This window comes from Penicillium crustosum (assembly GCF_028827405.1).
Source record: "Penicillium crustosum strain IBT 35664 chromosome Unknown utg000001l_segment0_segment0, whole genome shotgun sequence".
Lineage (NCBI taxonomy): Eukaryota > Fungi > Ascomycota > Eurotiomycetes > Eurotiales > Aspergillaceae > Penicillium > Penicillium crustosum.
In genome coordinates this window covers 4,934,060-4,958,206 of record NW_026623122.1, presented here as the reverse complement: position 1 = coordinate 4,958,206, position 24,147 = coordinate 4,934,060, and the positions used below count along the sequence as shown (strand labels likewise).

The 24,147-nt window shown below is 50.3% G+C and overlaps 7 protein-coding genes across 7 annotated transcripts; 2 read left to right on the top strand and 5 right to left on the bottom strand.

Moving 5' to 3' along the window:
- Positions 1 to 270: 270 nt before the first annotated feature.
- On the bottom strand, positions 271 to 2,101 carry N7487_001847 (L-glutamate gamma-semialdehyde dehydrogenase; the record flags this gene model as incomplete). The annotated part of the gene is made up of 3 exons (XM_056869595.1): positions 271 to 1,755; positions 1,814 to 1,921; positions 1,979 to 2,101. 3 exons carry the CDS (start codon positions 2,099 to 2,101, stop codon positions 271 to 273), a joined length of 1,716 nt encoding a protein of 571 aa, XP_056734379.1.
- A 931-nt stretch (positions 2,102 to 3,032) lies between these two features.
- On the top strand, positions 3,033 to 5,468 carry mvp1 (sorting nexin Mvp1; the record flags this gene model as incomplete). The annotated part of the gene is made up of 5 exons (XM_056869594.1): positions 3,033 to 3,522; positions 3,599 to 4,351; positions 4,404 to 4,546; positions 4,605 to 5,198; positions 5,259 to 5,468. The coding sequence occupies 5 exons, from the start codon at positions 3,033 to 3,035 to the stop codon at positions 5,466 to 5,468; spliced, it is 2,190 nt and encodes a 729-aa protein (XP_056734378.1).
- A 1,379-nt stretch (positions 5,469 to 6,847) lies between these two features.
- N7487_001845 (Na+/H+ antiporter Nha1) lies at positions 6,848 to 10,139 on the top strand (the record flags this gene model as incomplete). The annotated part of the gene is made up of 2 exons (XM_056869593.1): positions 6,848 to 7,199; positions 7,249 to 10,139. 2 exons carry the CDS (start codon positions 6,848 to 6,850, stop codon positions 10,137 to 10,139), a joined length of 3,243 nt encoding a protein of 1,080 aa, XP_056734377.1.
- A 667-nt stretch (positions 10,140 to 10,806) lies between these two features.
- On the bottom strand, positions 10,807 to 14,098 carry N7487_001844 (tethering complex subunit PEP5; the record flags this gene model as incomplete). The annotated part of the gene is made up of 9 exons (XM_056869592.1): positions 10,807 to 11,184; positions 11,243 to 11,641; positions 11,692 to 12,198; positions 12,251 to 12,586; positions 12,638 to 12,871; positions 12,922 to 13,554; positions 13,613 to 13,906; positions 13,964 to 14,032; positions 14,084 to 14,098. The coding sequence occupies 9 exons, from the start codon at positions 14,096 to 14,098 to the stop codon at positions 10,807 to 10,809; spliced, it is 2,865 nt and encodes a 954-aa protein (XP_056734376.1).
- Positions 14,099 to 14,477: 379 nt separating this feature from the next.
- Positions 14,478 to 16,895, bottom strand: N7487_001843 (uncharacterized protein; the record flags this gene model as incomplete). The annotated part of the gene is made up of 1 exon (XM_056869591.1): positions 14,478 to 16,895. The coding sequence occupies one exon, from the start codon at positions 16,893 to 16,895 to the stop codon at positions 14,478 to 14,480; it is 2,418 nt and encodes an 805-aa protein (XP_056734375.1).
- Positions 16,896 to 17,969: 1,074 nt separating this feature from the next.
- On the bottom strand, positions 17,970 to 21,594 carry amdX (putative C2H2 transcription factor (AmdX); the record flags this gene model as incomplete). The annotated part of the gene is made up of 3 exons (XM_056869590.1): positions 17,970 to 18,055; positions 18,117 to 21,446; positions 21,501 to 21,594. 3 exons carry the CDS (start codon positions 21,592 to 21,594, stop codon positions 17,970 to 17,972), a joined length of 3,510 nt encoding a protein of 1,169 aa, XP_056734374.1.
- A 566-nt stretch (positions 21,595 to 22,160) lies between these two features.
- On the bottom strand, positions 22,161 to 22,713 carry N7487_001841 (transcriptional regulator family: C2H2 zinc finger and Fungal Specific TF; the record flags this gene model as incomplete). Its single annotated transcript, XM_056869589.1, has 2 exons — positions 22,161 to 22,397; positions 22,420 to 22,713. The coding sequence occupies 2 exons, from the start codon at positions 22,711 to 22,713 to the stop codon at positions 22,161 to 22,163; spliced, it is 531 nt and encodes a 176-aa protein (XP_056734373.1).
- Positions 22,714 to 24,147: the final 1,434 nt, after the last annotated feature.

Below are 24,147 nucleotides of genomic sequence, written 5' to 3'. Positions count from 1 at the left end.
AGCATACGCAGCCACACATGCTAACGCACAGCAAAAAAAGGCATGTTAGCTGCACTAGCTGTCGCCAGTGTTGTGACTTCATCTTTGTGCAGAACCATAACTAACACAGGAGCAATGAGAGCCAATCCACCACGAACTCCCATCTAAATACAGTTTCAAATCTACGCTATTGTAATCGTTCCTACATTAGCGTAAAATTAGTTGCTCATTCAAGATATAGAAATTCAATATATATTCGAAGGTGATAAGTTATATTTAGATTTTCCTTTCTTAAACTTCATTCGAAGGATATGTGACCTTCTCTAGAGGCACAAACTCTTCCTTGATTGTGCGAGTGCTAACGAATCGCTGCAGGTGCGCCATAGTGCCGGTCTTGTCGTTTGTACCCGAGTCACGGCTACCACCAAATGGCTGCTGAGCCACAGTCGAGCCGGTGCACTTTGTATTCAAATAGAGCATACCAGCAGCATGCTTGAGAATAGTCTGCGCCTGGCGGCTGACATAGGGATCCTTGGCGAAGATACTTCCAGTCAATGCGTAGCGAGAGGTTGTGTCAACCAACTTCAAAGTTTGCTCCCATTCAGCGTCTGGGTAAACATAGATTCCAAGAATGGGTCCAAACAGCTCCTCGGACATAATTTTGTGGTGAGGGTTGGAGGTCTGATAGATGGTGGGGTGCACGTAATAGCCCTCTGCTTTAGAAGCCTTGCCGCCAACGATAAGGTCCAGTTCCGAGTCGCTCTTTGCTTCCTCGATGAACTTGTTGAGCTTGTCAAATGAACGCTCGTGAATAACCGGGTTGATGAAATTGGCATAGTCTTCGACATCTCCCACCTTGAGAGCAGCAGTCTCTTCTGCTAGGACCTTTTTGAACTCGGGCCAAACAGACTCCGCAACATAAACACGCGAGTTGGCAGAACACTTCTGACCTTGATATTCGAAGGCTGCTCGAATGGTGTTCAAAGCCGCACTTTTCACATCCGCGGATGGGTGGACGACACCCCAATTCTTACCACCGGTCTCACCGACCACTCGAGGGTAGGAGTTATAAATACCGGCGCCAATGCCATCGCCGATCTTCTTCTGAATGCCCTTGAACGTAGCAGTGGCGCCAATGAATGTTAGGGCCCCAAACTCGGGTCTCTTAAGAATAGTGTTGGTGATTTGTTCAGCATCACCGGGCAAAAATTGGACAACATCCTTAGGCAAACCGGCTTCAAGCAAAATTTGATGAAGCAACCAGCTAGCATGAAGCGCTGAGTCCGAAGGCTTCCAGATAACGACATTGCCAAGCAATGCAGCAGGTCCAATAAGTGTTGCGCCGAGAGCAGTGAAGTTAAAAGGAGCAATGGCGTATGTGAAGCCCTCAAGCGGGCGGTACTCCATCTTGTTCCAGTTTCCATCAAGGTGGACTTTAGGTTGCTGGGAGTACAACGCCCACGCCTCTTGGATGTAGTGGCGGAAAAAATCGGCCGTCTCGGCAGGGGCATCAATCTCGGCTTGCCAGATGTTCTTTCCTTGGCCAAGCATTGTGGCTGCAACGATTTCTGAACGATATTTGCCAGTTATGAGTTCGGAGGCTCGAAGGAAGATGGCGGCACGGTCTTCGAAGGGGGTAGCTTCCCAGGCTGGCTTTGCATTGAGAGCAGCATCAATGGATGCATTGACTTGCTCTGGGGTGGCAGAGGCGTAGTTTGCGACGATTTCACTATGCTTTGAGGGATTTGGTTGGGACCGGGATTCTTTTGTGGTAACCTACAAATATATGTCAGTGGAATATTCTTAATTGAGAGTGGTTATTCTGACTACATACCTCTGAGCCATTAATAGTGATAGGAATTGTGAAAGGGAATTGTCCCTTGAGTTTCTTGATAGTCTTGGTCAATTCGGCTCTTTCTGGAGAGCCTTTGGCATAGTTGAGCTGATTTGCTGTTAGCCAAAGTCCGGTTATATCCATAGATACTTTGGTATCACTCACCATCTTTTCATTTTCAAACTTGGGAGGGCTTAGCATAGTCAGATATCGCCTTGAAGATCCATTTAGGGCGCGAGGCTTGAGGCAATTGAGCCTTGCTCCTCGAGTAAGGGTAACAGGACGCATATTGTGTAAAAGAAACAAAGATACGTAGATTTCGTTCAAAGTTAAATGAAGAATAGTTTTCAGCACCCTGGCAGATAAACTTTTAAATATGATATTCATGCATGGGCTAGGTATACTAACCATCGGGATGTCCCTCCGAGCGGGGAGTTGGTCTGTACAACAGTGACGGGGAATGTCTATCTCCAATATCGGAGCCTCCATCCGATGTTCGATGTTCAATGTTCAATGTTAGATAAGAGAGACCCAAGTCACTCCACTCCGGCAGAGGTATATCTTTGGAATATAGAAGTATCGGCATTCTCTGCGAGCTCCGCAGTATCATAGAGACCCAGTTCTCTTTTTTTTTGGCCAAGCTTCTTGAGCAAGATTTAACTCAGAAGTCCAGAGACTATTGAAATGTGTAAGTTCAAGAAAAATATTCCATAGCATACATAGTGCTGAAGTGATCTTGATCTCCGATAACGCCATTCACAGCCTCAAAATATATCAGCAGATGATAATAATTGCTAGCACACATTCTTCTTATTTGAACGAGAAGATAATGACAATAATTGTAAAAAAGCAGAATCAATTCCAAAAGATTCAACCTTCGTAATGTATATACTTGCAGTCTTGAGGTAAGAGGGTTGTAGCTGGTACAACTGGCTTGGCCTGACTAACCCGGTTGGGCGCAGTACCAGTGACATTGGAGCCTGTTATCTCTCTCTCCTCGAACTCGAATTGACACTGGATTCCCTATTGCGTCTCATCTTTTTGACAATCGCAGTGTCTCCAGGGCTGTTTTATTGAGGTGGAGAGCGGTGCCCGTATATTCGTGCGACCAGCCCCCCTCGGGAGCTCCGCTTGATCGTCAACATCGTCATTGCCACCACCTCCACACCTGACCCCCCGACAGCTCTCCCGGCGCAAACACCACCCCGTTGGTTTCCTGATGTCCTTATTCGGCACATCTCCGGAGGATCCCTCTACGGGCGATTCTGCTAGATTCAAATCCTCGCTCTTTGCTGACGAACCGGCTACGGGCGGCTCTTCGCTGTTCGCCGATGACGACGGCGACGACCACTCCTCTCCTTGGAACGCCCAAAATAATACAGCCAAGAGAACTGCCCGCCGCGATCTGGCTCGAACCTTGCTTCCAAATACAGATGTGCCTGAGAGCTACATCGACGCATACGACCTGATTCTGAACAGCGGTGACAGGGTTGGCTCCGGCATTGGGTTGACCTCTGTTCGGGAGATCCTTTCAAGCAGCGGGCTCACTGCAACCGACCAAAGCAAAATCCTGAACCTTGTTGCTTCTGGCGATCATGAAAGCTTTAGCGGACTTGGTCGTGGCGAGTTCAATGTGCTGTTGGCGCTGGTCGGCCTAGCGCAAGAAGGCGAGGACCTTACCTTTGATGCAGTGGATGACCGCCGCAAAAGTGAGTTGACTTTGCGCCCTTTCGTATCTCTTTATTTATTATTCGGGATAATCGCTCTAACGCGGAGTCAATGCAGAATTACCCCAGCCAAAGGCTGCCTACCTCGACCGGCTACGAACGACCAACGACGCGAGCTCTGAACAACCATACCAACAACCCGCTACGCCCCCTTCCCAACCTCCTCCCTTCCAAACTCCCGGCTCCGCACAATCGCAAAGGTTACGACGGACGTCATTAGGCGGATTGGAGTCAGACCCATGGGGCAGTCCAGAATTACACCGTGGTCACAACCATGAGACAGGAGGCGCCGAACCGCGTCCATTGAATGGATTTGGTAGTGTGAGATCCACAACAAATGCCTGGTCTAGCAAGGCAATCGAAGACATCACACAGAACAGTGTAGCTCAACGGGATCATTTCAATGGCCAGACGGAGACTGCGCCGCCTAGCAGTTCTGGGTCTGGATGGGGGAACAATAACTTCAGTGGAGCGGGCCCGAGTGATGAAAGCAGCTTTGGGGGCACAGTGCCTCCGGCACTAGGTGGCTTTGGTCCTGCAGTGGATGAGCCCAACACTATTGCACCACGGCGTCGGTCCCTTGGTCTCGGCCGACCGACAAACCCACAGGTAGAGGAGACCGTGACTGTCGCGTTGCTCCCCGAGAAAGAAGGCTTATTTATGTTCCAACACCGAAATTATGAGGTGAAGTCTGCCCGGAGAGGTAGCACGGTTATTCGGCGTTATAGCGATTTTGTCTGGCTATTGGACTGCCTCCAAAAGCGATTTCCTTTCCGGCAATTGCCTCTTCTTCCCCCTAAGCGGGTTTCAGGTATGTACAACGCTGGTTTAGCGCACCTAATCGCTTACTCACAATTATGAAGTCAATGGCACTCACCTTTCAGCGGATTCATCCTCCTTCCTCGAAAAGCGCCGGCACGGACTTGTTCGATTCACCAACGCCCTCGTTCGCCATCCCGTTCTTGGCCAAGAGCAGCTTGTGATCATGTTCTTGACAGTCCCAACAGTAAGTTTCCCTTGGGAATTTTGGGGATTCTCGAAGCAGACAATAACTGTGAAAACAGGAGCTCTCGGTGTGGCGAAAACAGGCCACAATATCAGTGCAAGACGAGTTTGTTGGCCGTGTCCTCCCACCAGATCTTGAAGACTCATTACCCGCTACACTTGACGAAACCTTTGAAACCGTTCGCAGCGGTGTCAAGCGTTCTGCGGAAATCTATATTAATCTTTGCACTTTGCTTGAGCGATTGGCCAAGCGTAACGATGGTCTGGCTGCTGACCACCTCCGGTTCTCACTCGCCCTGCAGTCCTTGACGGAAGTCACCAAAGATACATATGCAGTGGACACCAATGACATTCCGTCCCTAAATGCAGGTATCACAGCCACCGCTCGGCATCTCTCTGCCAGCCAAAGTCTACTGGAGGACGAAGCCCGAGCGTGGACCGAGGGAGTTCTAGAAGATCTAAAGCGGCAACGCGATTGCCTGGTCAGTGTGCGTGAAATGTTCGATCGACGAGATCGGTATGCACGGAACAACATTGCGCAGTTGGAACGGCGCATTGAGACTAGTGAGCACAAGCTGCAGGACCTACGTGCCCGACCATCGGGCACAGTAAAGCCCGGAGAGATTGAGAAGGTTGAGGATTCTATCTTCAAGGTGAGACTAAGTATTTCAATGGCACCCACCTACAAGCGCACTAATTTGATTGTCTACTAGGACAAAGAATCCATTGTACAACAGCATGCTCGGGGTGTCTTTATCACGGAATGCATCCGTGACGAACTCGTCCACTTCCAGCAGAGCCAGTATCACATCAGCCGCCTGCATCAGGATTGGAGCCAGGAGCGTGTGAAGTACTCTGAACTGCAGGCGGACAACTGGCGTGGCTTGAGCGATGAAGTTGAGAGGATGCCGACGGGGTTGTAAGGCAGCATTGGGCCTCGCCACCCAGGTCGTACATCCATCATCGTACATCCATCGTACCTAGCTAGCAGTGGATTTGAAACGCCATCCTTTTTGGGGTACGCGCGGAGTGCGCTGGATGCGCATTGTGCATGAAATCTTTGCTTTTTTTTTTTTTACTTTTTGTTCTCTTCTCTCCATATTTCCCCGGAAATACTTCGTATGCATGAATGCATGTTTTACGATGTTGTGTTCTCCGCACCAAATTCCCCCGAAAGTTTGCAATTCGTCTGATACTGTTTGTTTCGTTTTTTTACAAAATTCCCAATTCCAGTTATTGATTGTATTTGGGGTTCTGATATTCCAGGATATGTATACTGCACATAAGGAAAGGGGTATTTAGGTAGAGTCCTGCATACCAGTATACATACCTAAGCAGATATTATGCAGTGTAAATTACTATATTTGTACCGTATATTCCGTACATGTATAAAGTCCGTATCCGTACATAAATCTTAAAAGGTGCCCCGATTCCCCACTACAACACCTATCGTACGCCCGGAGACGCCACTGACCCAAGAAATCCCGATGATCCGTCTGATTTCGGTCTTGGCGCCTGACAGGGCTGGCCGATCTTATATTACAGTACCATTACCATACAGAACCGGAACATTACAGTGCCTGCAATTGAAACAAGAGATAATGCACTTCATTTGATATAGACTCTTCTTTTTCTTTTGTATCTTTTTCTTTATCTCTCTCTCTCTATATAATTGGAATCTTTTCTCCTCCATCAACATCCTAATCTATTGGCGCACGTCCTCCTCCGCTAGCCAAGACCAATTCCGCTTCCAACGTGGGTCTCGCAAGTCTCGGCTGACGAATCCCGCCGTTTCCAAGAATACTTCGCTCTGGGCAAATCTCCCAAAGCACTCCTTCACTCGCTTTCCTCTGCTTGGCCAAGAGCTTCCAAGACTCTGACCGGATTTCGCTCTTGTCCAAGTTTTTTCTCTCTCTCTTTCTCCCTTCCCCCCTTCCAATCCGAATCTGTGCCTGACTCCCCTGGGGCCAAGCCTGAGTTCTTTTTTTTCCTCAACTCTTAGCCTCGCCTCCGCATCCCCAAGATCTTGGCCACAGTCTGCGCCCCGCAGAATCTGCACCATCGCCCACCTCCAAATCTGTCGGACGTGCGCCTCGATCGCGAAACCCCATTCAGCCCTACAAGGCTCGGCAACTTGGCTTTCCAATCACCGATTCACCAAGGCATGAAGAGCTACGCGGATCAACGAAGTTCGAGGGCGGAATTCATCCGGTAAATTGCTCGTCGCGGTACGAAGCTCGAGACGGAATCCTACAAAAGTTCCGGATAATACAATTGGTGTTGAAGCACCGCCATCTTCACCATGGCATGGGATCATCTGGACATCGATAAGCCGCATTTGGCTTACATGATCCTAGGAGGTTTCACAGGCCTGTTCATGCTGTGCTCCTTGTTCGTCAAGGAGAAACTGTACATCGGTGAAGCTACCGTAGCCACGCTCTGTGGTATCATCTTCGGCCCCCATGCGGCCAATTTGTTCAATCCGCACGAATGGGGAAATATCGATAAGATCACCCTCGAGTGCTCACGAATTGTCCTGGTCGTGCAATGTTTCGCCGTCGGCGTCGAGTTGCCCAAGGCCTACATGGAACGGCATTGGAAGTCTGTTTCCTTGCTGCTGATCCCCGTCATGACATGGGGTTGGCTGATCACCAGTTTGTTTATCTGGTGGCTGATACCCCCTGAACTGGCTGGAGGCTTTAGTGTGTGCTGCATGTGTCACGGCTACCGATCCTGTCTTGGCGTCGTCTGTCGTTGGTAAGGGAAAGTTCGCCAAGCGTGTCCCCAAACATTTGCGTGACTTGTTGTCTGCGGAGTCCGGGTGTAACGACGGCATGGCTTTCCCATTTATCTATCTGTCCTTCTACATCTATCACTATCGTCCTCAAGTCGGCGAGGTGTGGCTGAACTGGTTCTGTATCACCGTTCTGTACGAGTGTATCTTGGGCGCTATTTTCGGCTTCACCATCGGCTATGTTGCTCGCCATGCGATCAAGTTGGCTGAACGCAAGGGATTGATCGATCGTGAGAGTTTCCTGGTGTTCTACTTCGTGTTGGCTGTCTTTTGTGCTGGCTCAGGTTCCTTACTGGGCATGGATGACTTGCTGATTGGATTCGCCTGTGGTGTTGGGTTCAGTAACGATGGTTGGTTTACGGAGAAGACAGAGGAATCTCATGTCTCCAACGTTATCGATCTTCTTCTCAACTTGGCATATTTTGTCTATTTCGGATCCATCATTCCCTGGGAGGACTACAACGCCCCCGCGCTCGGCCTTACTCCTTGGCGGCTGGTGGTGATTGCGATATTGGTCCTATTATTCCGGCGTATTCCCATCATGCTAATGCTCAAGCCGATAATACCGGACGTGAAAACCTGGCGAGAAGCTTTATTCGCAGGGCATTTCGGTCCTATCGGTGTCGGCGCCATTTTTGCTGCCATTCTCGCTCGAGCGGAGCTGGAGCATGACAACACACAACCATCACCTGAAGACGAACTCCCGTTGCCAGGAAGCAGCAATTATTATGTTGTTAGGCTCATTTGGCCCATCACTACATTCATGGTCATTACGTCCATTTTGGTCCATGGCTCGTCTATCGCAGTCTTCACTCTGGGTAAACGCATCAACACCTTGACTATCACACTATCCTACACACAGGCCAATGAGGATGGCCCTTCATGGATGAACCGTCTTCCTCGTGTGCAGTCGATCGCCAAGGGCTCCATGTCCTTCCGCAAGGCGGAGGATACGGATGCCTCATCGGACGAAAAGCTTCCTGCGTATCCTCCCGGTACCTTACCGCCTATCGGCATGCCTGGCAACTTCCTTCGCCGGCAACGCGACGAGGAGGGGGATAGTGAGTCACAAAGTCTCGAGTCTTCTCGCCGTAAGCCCCTGCGGAGACGTCGCCGTAAGCGTGCTGCTGGTGGCGGAGGCCCAATAAGCCAGTCTGCTATCATGCCCGCTCCTCGGCCAACTGAGGATGAGATTGAGGCTGGCATAGAAAAGAAAGAACTCGAAGAGCGCGATCAGGTTGAGCGCGGAGCTTCCCCACCTCATGCCGAGCGTGATCGCTTCGGCCGTGAGCCAGAGATAGAGGTCTATCAAGAGGGCCACAACATGATTATCGAGGATGAAGAGGGCAATGTGCTCGCGACCGAGGACACTTCTCATATGTCCCCAGAAGAGAAGATTGCGCACATTGAAGCGCAACGCAAGCGTCTGGAAAATGATAAATCAGGAAAATTCGCAGCGTCTGAGAGTCAACCGCACACAAAGACCGAGGGAGAGGAGGTCAAACAGTCTATTGAGGAGAAGGCTAGCACGTCATACGGAAAGACTCTCAAGAAGTGGACCAACTGGACTGGACTTGGAAAGGACCGGGCCGCAGAACAGCCGGAGAAGGGCGAGAAGACAGAAAAGCCCCCGAAGGCCGATTCAGCAAAGCCCAAACCTCGTTCAGCTCATGCATACCAATTCGGCAATACTATCATTGTTGAGGATGAGGATGGTGAGGTTATCAAGAAATATACCCTTCCCGGCAGCAAGAAGGGCGAGAAGGGCGAGAAGGCCCCGAAGGAGCCCACCGTCCCTGGTGAAGCACCTGTTCGCCGTGGTCTGACTCGCATGGGAACCTGGTTCGGAATGGAAGAAGAAGGCGAATCTTCCCAGGCTGCCCAAGAAAAGAGGAAGGACGACGACTGGACGGCCGATGACGGCATTCGATTCACTTTGGCCCAGGACCCCCAAATCGACTCTCAAGGCATTGGCCACAAGGGCCGACGTATGAACAAGCAGGAATTCTTCGAGCAGATGAAGGGTCTTGACGCCAAGGGCCGTCGGGATCTAGTGCAACAAACCGACGCACCAGCACCAGTTAAAGAAAGGGCCCAGCACGAAGCCAAGGAAGAAGTAAAAACCGAGAAAAAGCAAGAGCGCCGCCTTTCTAATGCCGCCGTCGCCGCTACCACTGGCGCCAGCACCATCCCCGAAGAAGACACCGAAGCTCTGGATTCTGAGTCTGTCACCGATAGCGACGTTACTGACGATGAGTCTGGCGTCCATCACGGCTCCCCTAACGTGGCTGCCTCATTGGCGAAGTTCTCACGTGGCGGTAATTCTGCCGCCCAAGAACGCCGCAACAACCTCAGCCCCGCACCACCCCGTATGCGGGACCGGCCTCGCCGCGATTCCGACGACGATGGTACAGAGCGTATCCCACCTTCGCGTCTCCGTCAAGCCGCTGGTTTAACTGCGCCCCCGCGCCAGCTTGACGACGACACAGGCGAGACCCCAGCCGAGCGTCGCCGCCGTCTGGCCGCCCTGGGTGTTGAAGGTGACGATTCCGAGAACGATGATGGCTCGGAGTCGGATGATAATGCGATCCTGGAGGAAGACTCGGACGTTGAGGATAATGAGAACGGTAACTCCAGCCAGACTACGAGCAAGAACCTGAACCCCGAAACACACAAGCCATCTGACCAGTCTTCTCCATCTGGATCTGGATCCGGCTCCGGCTCCGGCTCCGGCTCCCAGTCTGCCTCTCGACACATCCCACGTGTTTCATGGGGAGGCGAGAAGGGACGTGAGCTTTGAGCGAGTTTGTTCAATAAAGCCGTCTCGCTATCTCAAAGAGTCAATTGGATAGAAAGGTCTTGACTCAGTTTATTTATCCCATTCTCCGTCTCGAATAGTCGTCCTCGGCAATACGGAGAAACCACCGCATTCCTGCGAAGACTTGGATCAATACTGAAAATGTATTTACCCCGGTTATATTGCTTCGACCCTTTTGCTTCGACTATATTCATGTATTTTCTTATCTCATCCGCTGTGCATATTAACTGCTCTTGCATGTAATGGCCTTGCTTGATCACCGTGATCGACTTGCTCATTTTTATCGAGTTTATATGATTCCTTTTTTGTTCTTGGCTCGCTGCTTTTATTTGCTAGAGCGAAGCGAGTTTTACCTATACAATGCATTCTTTTTATATGGACATAACGCTTGTCTTTTCAAAGTGCTTCCTTCCAAGTGGTTATTATATCGTAAATACCTACATCGGATGGTAAACAACGTTGGAAGCAACTATAGATACATGCAAAGAACTGCTTCTAACCCTACTAGTACTACAATAAGAGAAACAACTTGATCTAATTGACAAAGATCGAGGTATCAAACGAATAAAACCAGCTCCATATAAAAAAAGCCCAGGAAAAGAATAAAAAAAAACATATCTAAACTAGGTGCAATCCCATTCAACCCATCTTACTCCATGGTACTCTGCGGCCTCATAATACCCCTTCCGAAGAACTCACTAACAACCCCAAATCGATCCCGCGAGCGAGACAACTCCCCCTTGAACAAATCATGCTGGTCCGCGGAATCAACCTGCCGTTGACGGATAGCGCGCAGAGTCGCATTGGTCGGAGCGCAGACGGGACACTGCGCGTCCTCGTCGACGTTGTTCAGACAGCGCTCGTGGAAGGAGTGTCTGCAGAGGAAATGGACTGTGGGCAGGTCGAGGGTTCCGCCGCAGGATTGGCAGCGGCGGGATTGGAACACTACTGGTTGGGTGGTCAGGTGGTCCAGTTCTTGTTGTTTGGTTTCTGTTTCGGATTTGTAGCTTGTTATGAGGCGGCGGTTCTGGAGATGAAAGTTGGGTTAGTTTTGATATTCACCGAATAGAAATGCGTTGGCTTACGGTGGTGATTTCTTTGCGTTCACGATCAATGTTATCACTGAGGTACTTCTTCACGCGGCCCATTGTTACTACTGCATTGTTGCTGAGCGCTTGGATCACCTGCAATGGGGAGAGGAGGCCGTCTTGGTTGATGCGCTGTAGGACTATGTCTAGCTCGTCGCCAGCTTCTTCGAGGATTTTCGGGCTCGAGGCGAAGTATGTCAATGCGTCGACGTAGAGTTGGGGCTCGTCGGGCCCGTACCGGCGTAGTGCTTGGATGGCGCCTTGTGTATCTTTTGCTGAGGTGAATGAACGGAAAATATCGAGGCGAAGACCTTCTTGCTCGCGGACGAGGGTGGATCCTTCCCTGAAATTTGAAAGGTCGGAGAGGAGAAGCACGTTGGATGTGGAGATCGGGATCTAGGTGGGTTAGATATAAGAAGTGATATATGGGCGGTGGAATAACTCACGTCTTTCCCTTCGATTAGTTTCTTCGCTTTTGTCTCCCATTCCTGTCTTTCGCCTGCATCCTTCTTCCCCTTTGCTGTGTCCAGGTACATCTCAAACAATGTTGTGAAAAGATCAACTTTGGCGTCCTGCTTCAAGTCTGGCTGCTGCACCAAAGTCTCCAGGAAATCAATGAACTCCTTGGGATGGTCCACAAATGCAGAGAAGGCTGTTCGCGGCTTGGGAATGTCATAATCTGGTGGAGCATCCTCAACCTTGTCTTGATCTGTTGCCGGCTCAGGGATTTCAGCCGGAGCTTGTGTGCCGGTGCCAACATTCATATACCGCAAAGGAAGAAGCGCAGCAAGGCTTTGTACTGTGCTGGTCGTCTGCTCTTGGGGCTCTTCTGGCTGTTCTACCTCCGTGCGTGGTCGGTACTGGCCAGAATAGTACACCTTGAACAGCTCTGCTGTCCGCTCAGGGCAGTGTGTCAACAATACCCGAGCGTACTTCATCAAATTGTGATAGGCCTGGCACGAATTAGCTTGCTTCCCGCAATGACGCTGCGTAGTTGAGACATACCACTTCGGGATCCAACCGCCAAATGTATTCTACTGCCTCGGCGTACTTCTTAGAGTCTTCGATTAGGATATCCACGACCATGTCATTCTCTCCATGCTTTGTTGCAAGATAGGCTGCTTGCTCATAATATCCACCTTGACGGCACATTGCAATGGCAGTTTCAAGATCGAATTTCAGCTCACCAGGAGCTTTGATAAATGAGTCTAGCTTGCTTGTGTCTTTGAGCTTTGCGTAGCAGTTCAAAAGAAGTGTTGTATGATCAACCGTGGCACGGCCATGGTCGTGTAGCTCTTCAAGATACTCAATCAAGTTGTGAATACGTTGGGTGTCCAGGTACTGCAGCAACAGTTAGTAAGAGAACACTTCCAAATCCCGGTCCTTGCTGACCTTGCGAATGACCTGAGAAGGTTCGGTATTATCAATGGCCCGGAGATACTGTTGCATAGCAGTATCATAGTCACCCCGTTGGTACAAAAAGTCGCCATACTTGCGATAGATAGCGTTCTGCTGTAGCGGATCAATCCCAATCTTTTGCGCAAGATTAATAGCGAGGATGTAGAGATTGCGCTCATATAAAATTTCCAGCTTTTGCTGGAGGGTCTTTTCCCGATAACGGAAGACCTAGAACGGGTTAAATGAAAGACCACCACAATATTGTAGCACCCACATACCTTGCCATCTGTAGTTAGAAGAAACAAGTCACCCCATTCCATGAAAATCCGTTTCATAGGTGACACTAGCGCTTCGCTATGCGCGATAAACTTAAGATCAGTGTCAAGCAGAGTGAACGTGGTGGTGCCAAAGATATCCTCAGCCGGACTAGCAGTGTACTTCCTTAGAGGATCCGACTTGCTAGTCCCAGCCTTGGGTGGACATACGAGAGCCACATAGTCACGAAAGGCATCAATAGACGTCTTCGGGCCCTCAAACGCATAGCTCGCACCACGACCCCGCGGCCCGTAAGTAAAGATCGCCTCCTCCCGGGCAATGAGAATATCCCCACTCTCTTTATCCAGAGTCATGCAGCCCAAGCCGCAGCCCGTATCTTCCAAAACGCGCGCAGGCTGGCCCTGTCCTCGGCCGGCGATGACCAATGTCAAAATGCGGCTTGTCGTTGAGATGTAGAGGGTTGTGATGGCGCCATTTTGTGTTTCGAGTCCGGTAATCGGTTCCTCGGACTCGAATACGATCCGTTGTCTCGCGCCTCGGTCGTGGATCAGGTCGCCCCGGATGATCGTCACGGATCCGTTCGCGAAACCCACTGCTACCTGTGAGAGGTCGTCGACGGCTGCGAAGGCCGATATCTATATCACCGTAAGTAAGTATTGGCCTCGATTATGCTCGCTTCGGATTCAAACGCACCGGGAACTGTCTCCTGGCATTTTGCACGGAGACCGTTGACAGACACCGCGGACCCCCATCTTTCTTTTCCGTATCTAGTGCCCAGACCTTCAGAACCGGTTCGTTGGAGAGATCCTCTGCGACGGTTACTAGTAGAGCGGTATCGTTTATCTGTCGCATGTGCGTAATGGAGCCGGTATCGTGGGCCTTGAACGATCGCACGACGCGGAAGGCCGAGGAGACGATGTGGACGAAGCCATCGGTAGTGCCAACGAATATGTTCGCGGAGCCGGTGCAGATACTCGAGAGGTCACTCTAGAGGCGACTGTTAGATACGGCATGGGTTGAAGCAGTGGAAAGTCGAGGCCTTACGTTGAAGATTGAGGAGCTGTCCTCTGGTAGCTTCACCGGCGACACGTCGATGAAGTTGAATGCTTTCCACTGTTGCTTCTGTCAGCTACAATCTATCAGGGGGAATTTTCGCCTTCTTACTGATGTCAGCGCCATCTCGGCTCGCCATTGATTGAGATGTGAAGGTGACGATGCGGTTCGGAGCTCTCCCCGCTGGCGCTCGGGCCACTTGGTTCCTGACGTCGATCTACGGCTGCCAGAACGACGTTCTTTTCTACTTTGCGCTTCAAATGATTATTTGTTTTGTGATGTGTAGCCTTTTTTCAGGTCTACATATGTAACTAATCATGAAATCACCATAACCAGATATGTATTGATAAAATAAAATATACCCATATATGCTAGAACTATGAGGGCCTGAAATAACTTCGCTACTAAGCAGAAGCTTTCATCACGCTACGCATGATGGTAAGATACAAAGATGGAAAGAACAAGAAGTGGAAATGTTAGTCATAACGGCATCAAGGAACTCTCGTTATTGAGATAGTTCCATGTTCAAAGGGGAAGGTTGTGCGTCAGATGTAGGAATCGCTTTGGGATTCTGACTCGGTCGACCGCTATCCTTCATGAAATCAAAACTTTGTTGCAGCCAACTACCAGCATCTGCAATTGCCTGACTGAGATTGAAACTCTCCATTCCCTGGTGCACACCTTGTCCATCCTGACCTGTTGTTGGCATCGATTCGCTTAGGGTGACGGGCAGGGATGCAACCTCTGTTGCAGATTGGTAAGTTGGTTGATAATCCAACTGTTGGGCCACTGGCTGTGGACTTTCTCCATCGTCTCCTGACTGGGATTCTGCAGTATGATACTCGTTGTCGAGAGATGTTGATTGACTCCTAGTAGAAGGGGAGGGACTTCCGATATTGCTCGTCCTTTTTCTCTTAGAGTTTCTTGCTATAGGTGAACCTGAGTCTGGCCGGTATGAACGCTGCCTCTTCTCTGTGCTGAAAGCATAAGGTGTAGCTGCATCGAGCATGAACTGCGTATTCATTGCTTGCGTCATATTTCTGTTCGTAGGTTTAACACTCCGATCTTGATCAGCTTGCTCCGTGCTGAAATTGAAAGGTGTAGCCGCATCAAGCATGAATTGCGTGCTCATTGCTTGCATTTCATCCTTGTTCATGGATCTAGAAAGTCGCTCTAGATCACGTCGGATTGACTCCTCTAGACGGTAGAATGGAGTGACATTTGCTGAGTGAAGTGAAGCATTGGGTGAATGCACAGCTCGGTCTGGGTCCGGCGTGTGTTGATTATAATATTTCGGACTGTCCAAGTCATCTTGAAAAGACTGCTGGGCATGCAAAAGGGCAGCCTGGGTCGAAAGCTGGGTGTCGGGGCTTGGGGATGAGTCTTGTCCTGAATCTCCTCTTGGCAAAGCTGTAGAGTGCAATGACGTTACCCGATCTGAGACTCCCAAAGGTGGTAGCACTTGTTGGGCGGAAGGGAGATCATCATAGGTGTTCTGCTCTGTTGGTCCAGAGATATCTGTGTTTTGAAATGTCGATGTATCTTCCTCGCTTGCAACAACATCCACTGCGTCCTCTCCCTCAGCGACAACTTCCCCCGGGACATCTTCCCCTACAACCTGATCCGCCGCAACATTGTTTTCTATGACATCTTCCTCATCTGCGAACCTGGTCTCTTTCGATAAAGTCTTGTGGCTCGTATCTTTCTTTATAGAGCCCTCATTATGAACTGCTATTTCTTCAGAGGCAGAGGGCTCAGGCTCAGCTTCAGGCTCAGCAGGATCCAATGCTAGATCTTTAGCGGGACTAGGTCTAGCGGGTGCAGGATCGACTGCAGAATTTTCTTTCAGGGGGCTGTCCTCCTGCAAAAAAGTCTCTTCTTGCAGGATACTTTCATCTTGTATAGGAGAAGTCTTCTCCTGCTGACTCGAATGTTCACGGAGCCACCTCCGATATTCAAACCTCGGCAGCTGAGAGGAAGAATTGACGATTCGGAGAGACCCTTCCTGTGACAAATGAGATAGTTGATATTGCTGGAATGGTGATAATTTGGGAACGGCAGTGATCTTGGGTGAATTAGATGCAGCCGATTGAGTCGACCGTGGGGACAGGTGCCCGTTCGAGTTCGCACGAGCACTCTGGGCTGTCTTCGCTGGGACCTTTTTGACAGGAGGGCATTTTGTTGGTGACCCGGGTGTCTGCGGGACCTGAACTTGAACAGAGCGAGGCATTGGTCGACGAGCTTTATCTGACTGACGAGAAGCCACGGATATTGTTGGCGAGGTCGGCGGTTCGAACTTGGTGAAGTTCATGAGCTTCCGATCCTTCTTCAACCAGTCCGCCGTCCTACGCGGCATTATTGATTGATATTCTACTGCCGACGATGGAGGTTCCTTCGATTTAGTGGGAGACCGTCGCGGTGCTCCATTCTGTCCACCATGCCCCGGGTGCGGGGTCAGTTCCTTGGATTGTCTCCGCAGCGATTTCGAGGGCGAAGAGCGGTCTCCAGCTTGTACCAAGCTCTTGGGGGAGTTGCAAGATGCCGCAGGGATCTCAGGGCGACAACTGCTAACCGATAGACCCTCCCGGTATTTCGGAGCCCGCAAGTCAGTCTCCTGGACCACTGGCTCCGGGACATTTTTCTGACGAGCCCTCACTGGTGCGCCGGTCCCGCGTGTCCTATTCTTCTTCCACGGATTGGTCCATCCATCATTGAACGGGCCCCGCAGCGACGCAGAGAGAATCAACAATGGCTTGCCCTGCAGATAAGACTCCGCCAACTTCTCAACCCTCTGGCGCTTTGCAGCTCGCGCAGCGTCGTCCAGCTCCTCATCCGAGGCAAAGAGGTCATCCGAATCCAGCTCGGAGGGTGAAGGCATGCATGTTTCGAGGGAGACCGGGGAGACGGGCCGCGGGTAGGGCATTGGAGTTGAGTTGAGCTGAGCTGAGCGGAGGTTAATTGTTGAGTGGAGAAGCCGAGGCAGTTGGACACTGCGATGGAGGAATTTTGAGCGGATGCTTGGAACTTGTATTCATTTCTGGCGCAGAGTTAGGCCATATGCAATTGACACCAAGCAGTTGTATCTGCCAGAGATGAGCGCCTAACGCGAAAACCACTTAACGCGTTTGATGCCCCAGCAACCTCCAGACCCACGACAGTGGGGAAATATTATGTCATCATCTATATCCCCCCATCTTGGCAGAGCCCTAGGGACGATGTAGAGTGAGCGCTACAAAGTTATACATTGAACATTGTTTACACATTTTAAGTACTTTGACGTCTTTGACAGCCATCTATCTAAGAAACTTGAGAAGGGGGAGAATATACCTAAACGGCCATCAAAAAGACTACTCTAAAAATACGTAGTTTAAATTGTCAAAAGCACTGAATTATACTGCATACAAGTACAGCAGTTTCGATCACGATATCATGGGACACCTATAGCTGTTGTAAAACGCACATATTGATGACAGCCTAGCAGCCTACATATTACTATAACAACAATACTTAAAGAAAAGGTAAATCATATTCACACGAAGTAAAACTCTGGATAATCAAACGCCACACAGGCAAAGAAAAAAAATGAAATCTCACCCTCGACCAAGATCAGCAAGTCGAGATGAAAAGAAACGAGACCAAGGCCACACTCCACTTCAATCATCACGTCACAGCATGGACACTAGTAGGGGGGGATAGAAACAAAGCAAGAACGCTAGCAAGCGGGGAAAGATGACATGACATGAGCAGGCAATTTGTCTATGGCACAGATAATCGAAGTCTCAGAGCAGGGTATCAAAGGCGGTGCGCATATTGCAAGAGGGCAGGAGGGAACGGGTGCGGGTTTGGTGCAGATACACATACTTCGACGGGATGGGGTTGCCTTGGATTGTTTATTCATGATACATGGGCGCGCGCAAATGGGAAGCAGGAGTTAGAGAGATGGGGGAAATAGAGATGGATCAAACATTGGACATTCAAACAAAGTAGTATGGGGTCATTAAGGGGTCATCATCACGGAGTGCTCGGTACGCTCCTTCATTCGCATGGCTTGGGCTTCCAGAGAGCGTGCCATCAGTTTCGTCACTGTGGGTGGATGTTAGAGTTGTTCTGGTTTGTGGAGGATCGGGGCACTGCTGAAACTAACCTGGCCAGACAGCAGCTCGTTCCAAGATGCTGGCTGTCGCAATCAATATTTTACATCCGTATCCTCCTTCCACAAGACTGGGTAGCCGTTGCACGACACTCAGCGTCGAAATGGAATTGCCATTTTGGAACTGGCGCTGCATTTTCATCTCAATACTCCCCAGGATGTCCTTGATCTTATCGACCAGCTTGCAATCCTCGTCTTCTAACAGCATGACTCCGGGTACTTGAGTCAAGTCGGTGTCGTCGCGGCCTAGGATACCAAGGTAGGGGCCCACCCGTTCTTGAACAGTGGTGATCCACTCCGCTAGCACCTGTGCACAATCGAAAGCACACAACGCACACTGGATAGGCAATTCGCGGGACGAGAACTCGGCAAAGGTGTTACCAAGACGATCCGACATAGAGATGGAATCCGCTGCGTAGAACGCAGCCTTGCGCAGGTGCTTTTCACGCTTAGATTGGCCAATCTTGTACATGTTGGCGAGAGTCTGCATGGGCTCGTCTTGCGTCGGTGTCTTGGAGATGGCTAGATCTGATACTCCTAGATCGGCGATGGAGTCTCGTCTCGTGTCAATGTGACCCGTGAGAGACGGATCGACCACGTCGTTTATTGCAGCATCTGGATGCTGGAATATTTCAGTGCCGCGTGCGAGCTCATCCGCCATGCCATTCCAATCGCGTTGCCAGAATGCCTCTTTGCATCGGCCTAGGTTGACGAATAAACGAACATAGGCCAAATCTAGAAGAGGGATGCTGTCTGCAGACAGAGGTCCAGCCCCGAACGGATTCGGTCGCTCTAGGCTGTGGACAGGGTTGCTAGCCCATGCCGCCTGCCATGCCCGTAGAGCGGGCTCAATGTGGGATTGCATAGCATCAGTCTCTTGGGTGGTCCATTGTCGGCCCATGTGCCTTTGGCGGGTTTCCCATATATAGTTGTGGAGCGAGTAGATGAGTACCAAGCAGCCGAAAGTACTGGGGCGATTTTCCGAATTAGACAGATCGTCGGAGTTGTAGAACAGGTTTGCCGATTGACTCTGCTCCCGTTGGCTGGCAGTCAGAAGAGACGTCAAAGCAGCAGAAAATGACAAAGTCTTCTTTGACGCTGTTTGACCACCCATCTGCTTCCACGCCTGGGGTGATTCGGCCGCCCAGAGATCCTCTTCACAGGGAAGGTCAAGGCGAATTTCCGAATTTGTGAGTGCAGGCGCATGGTTGTAGGCAGAGACGAGAAAGCTGGAAAGAACAAAGATAGCGTAGAGGGTACGTTTCCGCTCCTCTACTACCTTCCAATTCAGCCAATCTCGGCGCTCTTTCGGTTGACTAAATGACGAAGACATCCAGTTTTCCGAGTCACCGGGAGAATCATTTCCGTTGTCACCAGCGGTGAGATGATCCTGCGGCAGGTTCTTGGGATCCAGGTGGTGTGTTAATTCAGCCGCCCGTGCTAGGCTGACCAAGGCAGCACAGTGCGTGCTAGCAATGTCTGCAGATGTCTTGTCACCGCAGGTGTGGCCGTATATCACGTTCAAGAGCATTGCCTGTACCAGCCAAAGCGGAGTGTTGTGCACGGAGCTATCGCGGGAGGAATTTGAACGATTGAGAGCAGCAGACATGTCGGCCTTTCGTCGCTCTTCGAGATACAACTGGATCATCTTTTTCGCGGCATCGAAGAGATCCTTGGAGGCGGCAGGTTCGTGTTCGTACAGTGCACCGATGGCCGCCATGGAGAGGATTAGACAACCTCCGCCTCCAGCGACGCCGGTCGAGCTAAGATTGAGGTGTCCACTTGGTGTGCGTAGGTTGTTCGTGTATTGTGGAGCTTGGAAATTGAGGGTGGGGATATGGAGAAACGGGATGTGAGGATGGAAGTAGGCGATGTAGGCCGAGATGTAGCGCTGCAAGTCCGAGGTGCTGGGCAGTTGACCGGAGCTGTTGAAGCCAGTCGAGCGAGCGAACAACTCGCGAGTGTTTAGAAGTCCACTTGCGGGCTGGGAATACTTGCGATGATTGAAGCCAGTGGGGGTCGACATGCTCGCTAGTAGAGCCTGTCGTGTGGAGTCTGTAAATGTATCCGTTGAGAGTGGTGAATGTTCATTTCGTAGGGCACTATTCGGGAAAGGAACGTTGAGAGGATTAGGAGATTCTCCGTTTGTTGCCAGAGAGGAAAACATACTCTGCGAATGTCCTCCCATGATGGGCTGGCCGACCGAGGTCATAGATGGAGGTGTGGCATACGTCTCAGAAAACGGATTCTGGGCCATTAGAGACTTAGGTGATACTGTCTCCGGGGGGATCCCCAGATCATTCAACGTCGTCGGGGAAAAATCGATCGCGAACTGGTTGGCCGGGTGGTGAGCGGGGAACGGGTTGTGCCAACCGTTGGAGATGGGAATGCGATTCGGGCCGTCGAGCATGGCCTCGCTGATTCCGCTCTGGCTACCCGTGCTCATTGCCGATGGCGAGGACTCGTCAATAACCGAGTCATTGCCATTTCCCAGCATCACACCTGTGTCAAATCCGTTCATCCAGTCAAATTGCATCTCTTCGTCCATCATCGGATCCGCGGAGGGTGGAAGTCCATTGTGGTAGTGACCGAAAGGAGACGAGGGCGAATCGTTGAAGCCTTGTGGGGATCCTGCGAAGTGTAATTGCGCCGGGTTGATGGTGCTACCGTGACCCATCAGCATGCCATCAATGCCCGTATCAAAGCTCCCATACACGGGAGCGGTCCGAAGTCCTCCGGACATATCCATAGGAAGTCCGGAGGTCTCGATCTTCGAAAGGCCGTTCATCGAAGGGTGCCCAGAGCCAAATCCTCTATAATCCATGCTTGAGCCAACTGAAGAACTAAGGCTAGGGTGGTATGCGTGACCCGATTGAGTGGGTGCAGATGACGGATTACCCGCACCAGGGATACCCAAGGCCGCCCCATCAACATGGCCTATTGTATTGGCCCTCGGGCGCATCGAAGAAGCTGAACTATTTGCAATGGAGTTCTTGCGAACCCGGTTAGCACCGGGTGCGGCGCCGGTGCTTTCACGGCGACCGTTTCTCGGTCGCGAAGACGGCGTGGTGGTCATGTGTAGCTTCTGCTGGTGTCGCAGAAGCAGATCGCGCCGAGCGAAGCACCGGGCGCAGTCCGGACACTCGAATGGCTTTTCCTTTGTGTGTGAGCGCTCATGGCGCTTGAGGTGCTCCAATCGCGCGAACGAGCGACCGCAGGTGGTGCAGACGTGGGGCCGAGGCTTGTCTGTTTTAGGGGGCGGAATGTTGCCATTGGCACCCGTTTGACCATTTAGGTCGGTCTGCTTCTTAGAGTCCTTTGGGGCTACAGATATATGGGTAAGAATTGCACACAGGGAATTGTCTCAGCCAAACTCACCAGGCATATTTCCCGGAATTTCGTGGATACTGGCGAGGTCCAGCACTTTTGGGCTATGGTCCCGATCTTGTCCGACCATACCATCCAATAGCATTCTAGTCTTCGGAAACTCCTGACAGACTAGAGTGTTGACTACTGGTCTCGGAGGTGCGAGGGAGTTTGCGACGTGCGGGAAATTGCTGGGGAAGAGAGGTTGTGTCAATCTTATGATTGACTAAAGACCACGTCTGCACAATATTTGAAGTTTCAAATTTGTACAATGTACCGCATCAATGACTGTTCCATCCAAATGACATCAAGTCAGCATGTGTCTCATATGATGCGTAGAGGGTGCTATCACGACCCAAGGTACCGAGGCAGTCTATCAGGAACCTTGCCGTAACATAGATGAACAGGACCCACCAATAAGAGAAATGAATTTACAGTCGGCCTGTCGAAAAATTCGCTGCGTGCCTGGAAAGACGGGTTGAATGGGTTTCGATTAAGCGCAGGATATGGGGACCTGAGACCGGTATGGGGGGGTATGGGAGCCTAGTGTTGACGTCTGTTGGAGGGTCGGAGACATCAGCGAACCGGACTAACATGGATGATGCTTGGACATAGCATGGTCTGATCACTCACATCAAACTAGCAGAGCTAGAGCAAGTGACTTTGTATGATTTAAACTCGGGCATCCATTGAGGGAATTGATCTCGCAAGTTGGAGGGAGTTGGATAAGCCGGAGATAACCGATGGAGTGTAGATAGGCAATTGTCGATAAGCAAGAGGAACCACAACCACACTGGGAAAGCGAAGTTGGTGAAAGGAAGAGATGATAGGAGAGGTGAAGTAGTTGGGAAGTTCGAAATTGCCTCCGAAGGTTGGAGTATTGAGTCGTTCTACAGCAGAGCGAGGTACCTGGGTCAGGGTACTTACATACACCGTTGGTAGTGGCAGTAGTGGCGGGTAGAGAGGAACCGGGAAAGTAGGTGGAAAGTACTGTGGAGGTACCCACGATAAGGGGGTCCGAGGGCAAAGGTACACCGAAGGTACATACGAGGCAACTACCAACCAAGGCGATGTCAGGCCCAGACAACCAGAGAGCAGACGAGCGACAGACAAGCCAGCAGACGGTACCGATACAGAGCGCAAAGAGTGGATCCCAGACACACGGGCTGACCATGCCTGCCAATGATGTGCCCACGATTAACCAGGGTGATGCCAAATGCGGCATAGACTAAATCTTATAGACACGCACGTTCTACTGGACGCCCACCAGTTCCTAGCTCTGGCTCTGGTTATCAACGAGACTCATTGGTCTCCACGTAGTTGCCCCCTTAGGATTAGCGGCGTAACGCCAGATTTCACTAGTATTGTGTCATTTTATGTATTTTATCTTTTGAAACATCCATGGACTAGTTGATACTATTGTGGAATGCAATTGAAGAATGTCTTTTTTTTTTTTTGTTTCAGAAAAGAATTCAGGAATTTGGGGTTATATTAATTGAATTGAATAAACTTATGACAGAACTGGGTGTATATTGAGGCGCTCCGTACTCGTATGTAAAGAATACGCGGCTGCACTAACCAAATTGTTGCTCAGGTGGATATCATTTTAATAAATGATTTATTAGTACTCCGTGCTTCGTACTCCGTATTTCATATTTCATATTCTCTAAGCCCTGGAAGTATCGGAGTGGGCCCGAGAGTTACAGATAATAACAAGCCCATACACGTTTATAATAATGGTAATATACGATATAATATGTACTATGGAAGGACCTCGTGACAGTTTTATCTTTTATTTTCATTTTTATTTTCATTTTATACCCTTTCAAGGCTCCCATTAATGTTGGAAAACCAAATTCCAAGAATTCCGGGGGCGGAGTGTCCGGGAATGAATAAGCGGAAAGATCCGCAAAAGAATAGACCATGCGCCATTTTTGTGGGGGAGAGAGTCAAAAAAAGGGTTCGTGTGGGGGATTTCCCAACCTCAGAACATACGAAATAGAAGATGCTATTCTACAATTGGACGCGCCGACAAGGGATGTCCTCCGGTTCCTTATTGCACATGGTCTAAAGTGGCGAGGTTATGTAATTTGTGGGAGTGTGGGAATGCCCTTTTTCTTTTTCTCTTTTTCTTTTTTTCCTTTTTTTGGGTTCTTGGCTCCCCCAGATTAATTTGCTTTCCCCGGAATCTGCCCCTCGAGCGTTTTCTAGAATCTCCATCCCGTCGCTGTATGAACCTCGGGACTCGCTGCACACGTTGCGCCACGCCGTTTTGAGTTTGGGTCGCACGGAACGAAGGATGGATACTCTACCTACGTAACCCATTGGGGCATCCAGCCGACCATCGGATCGGTGATCTGGGGTTTATGCCCAGGCGGTGATCCAATATTTCGGTGCTGACATAGCCTTCGGATCCTTCCAATACTACGTTGACTTCAATGCAGACAAAGAGGAAAGTGGCCACGCGGCAATAAATGCTCCTTCGTTAACTTTCCCAGCTCTCTTCGTTTTTTTTTTTTCCTGAACCTCACGATGTCTGGAGTACGGAGTACTGGTGTAGAACGTAGATTCGTAAGTCGGTCGCACAGACATCTCCTTTGCAGAATCCCCCGGACTTGACAATGCACTAGTCAAACTAGCACACTAGAGCGAGTCTAAG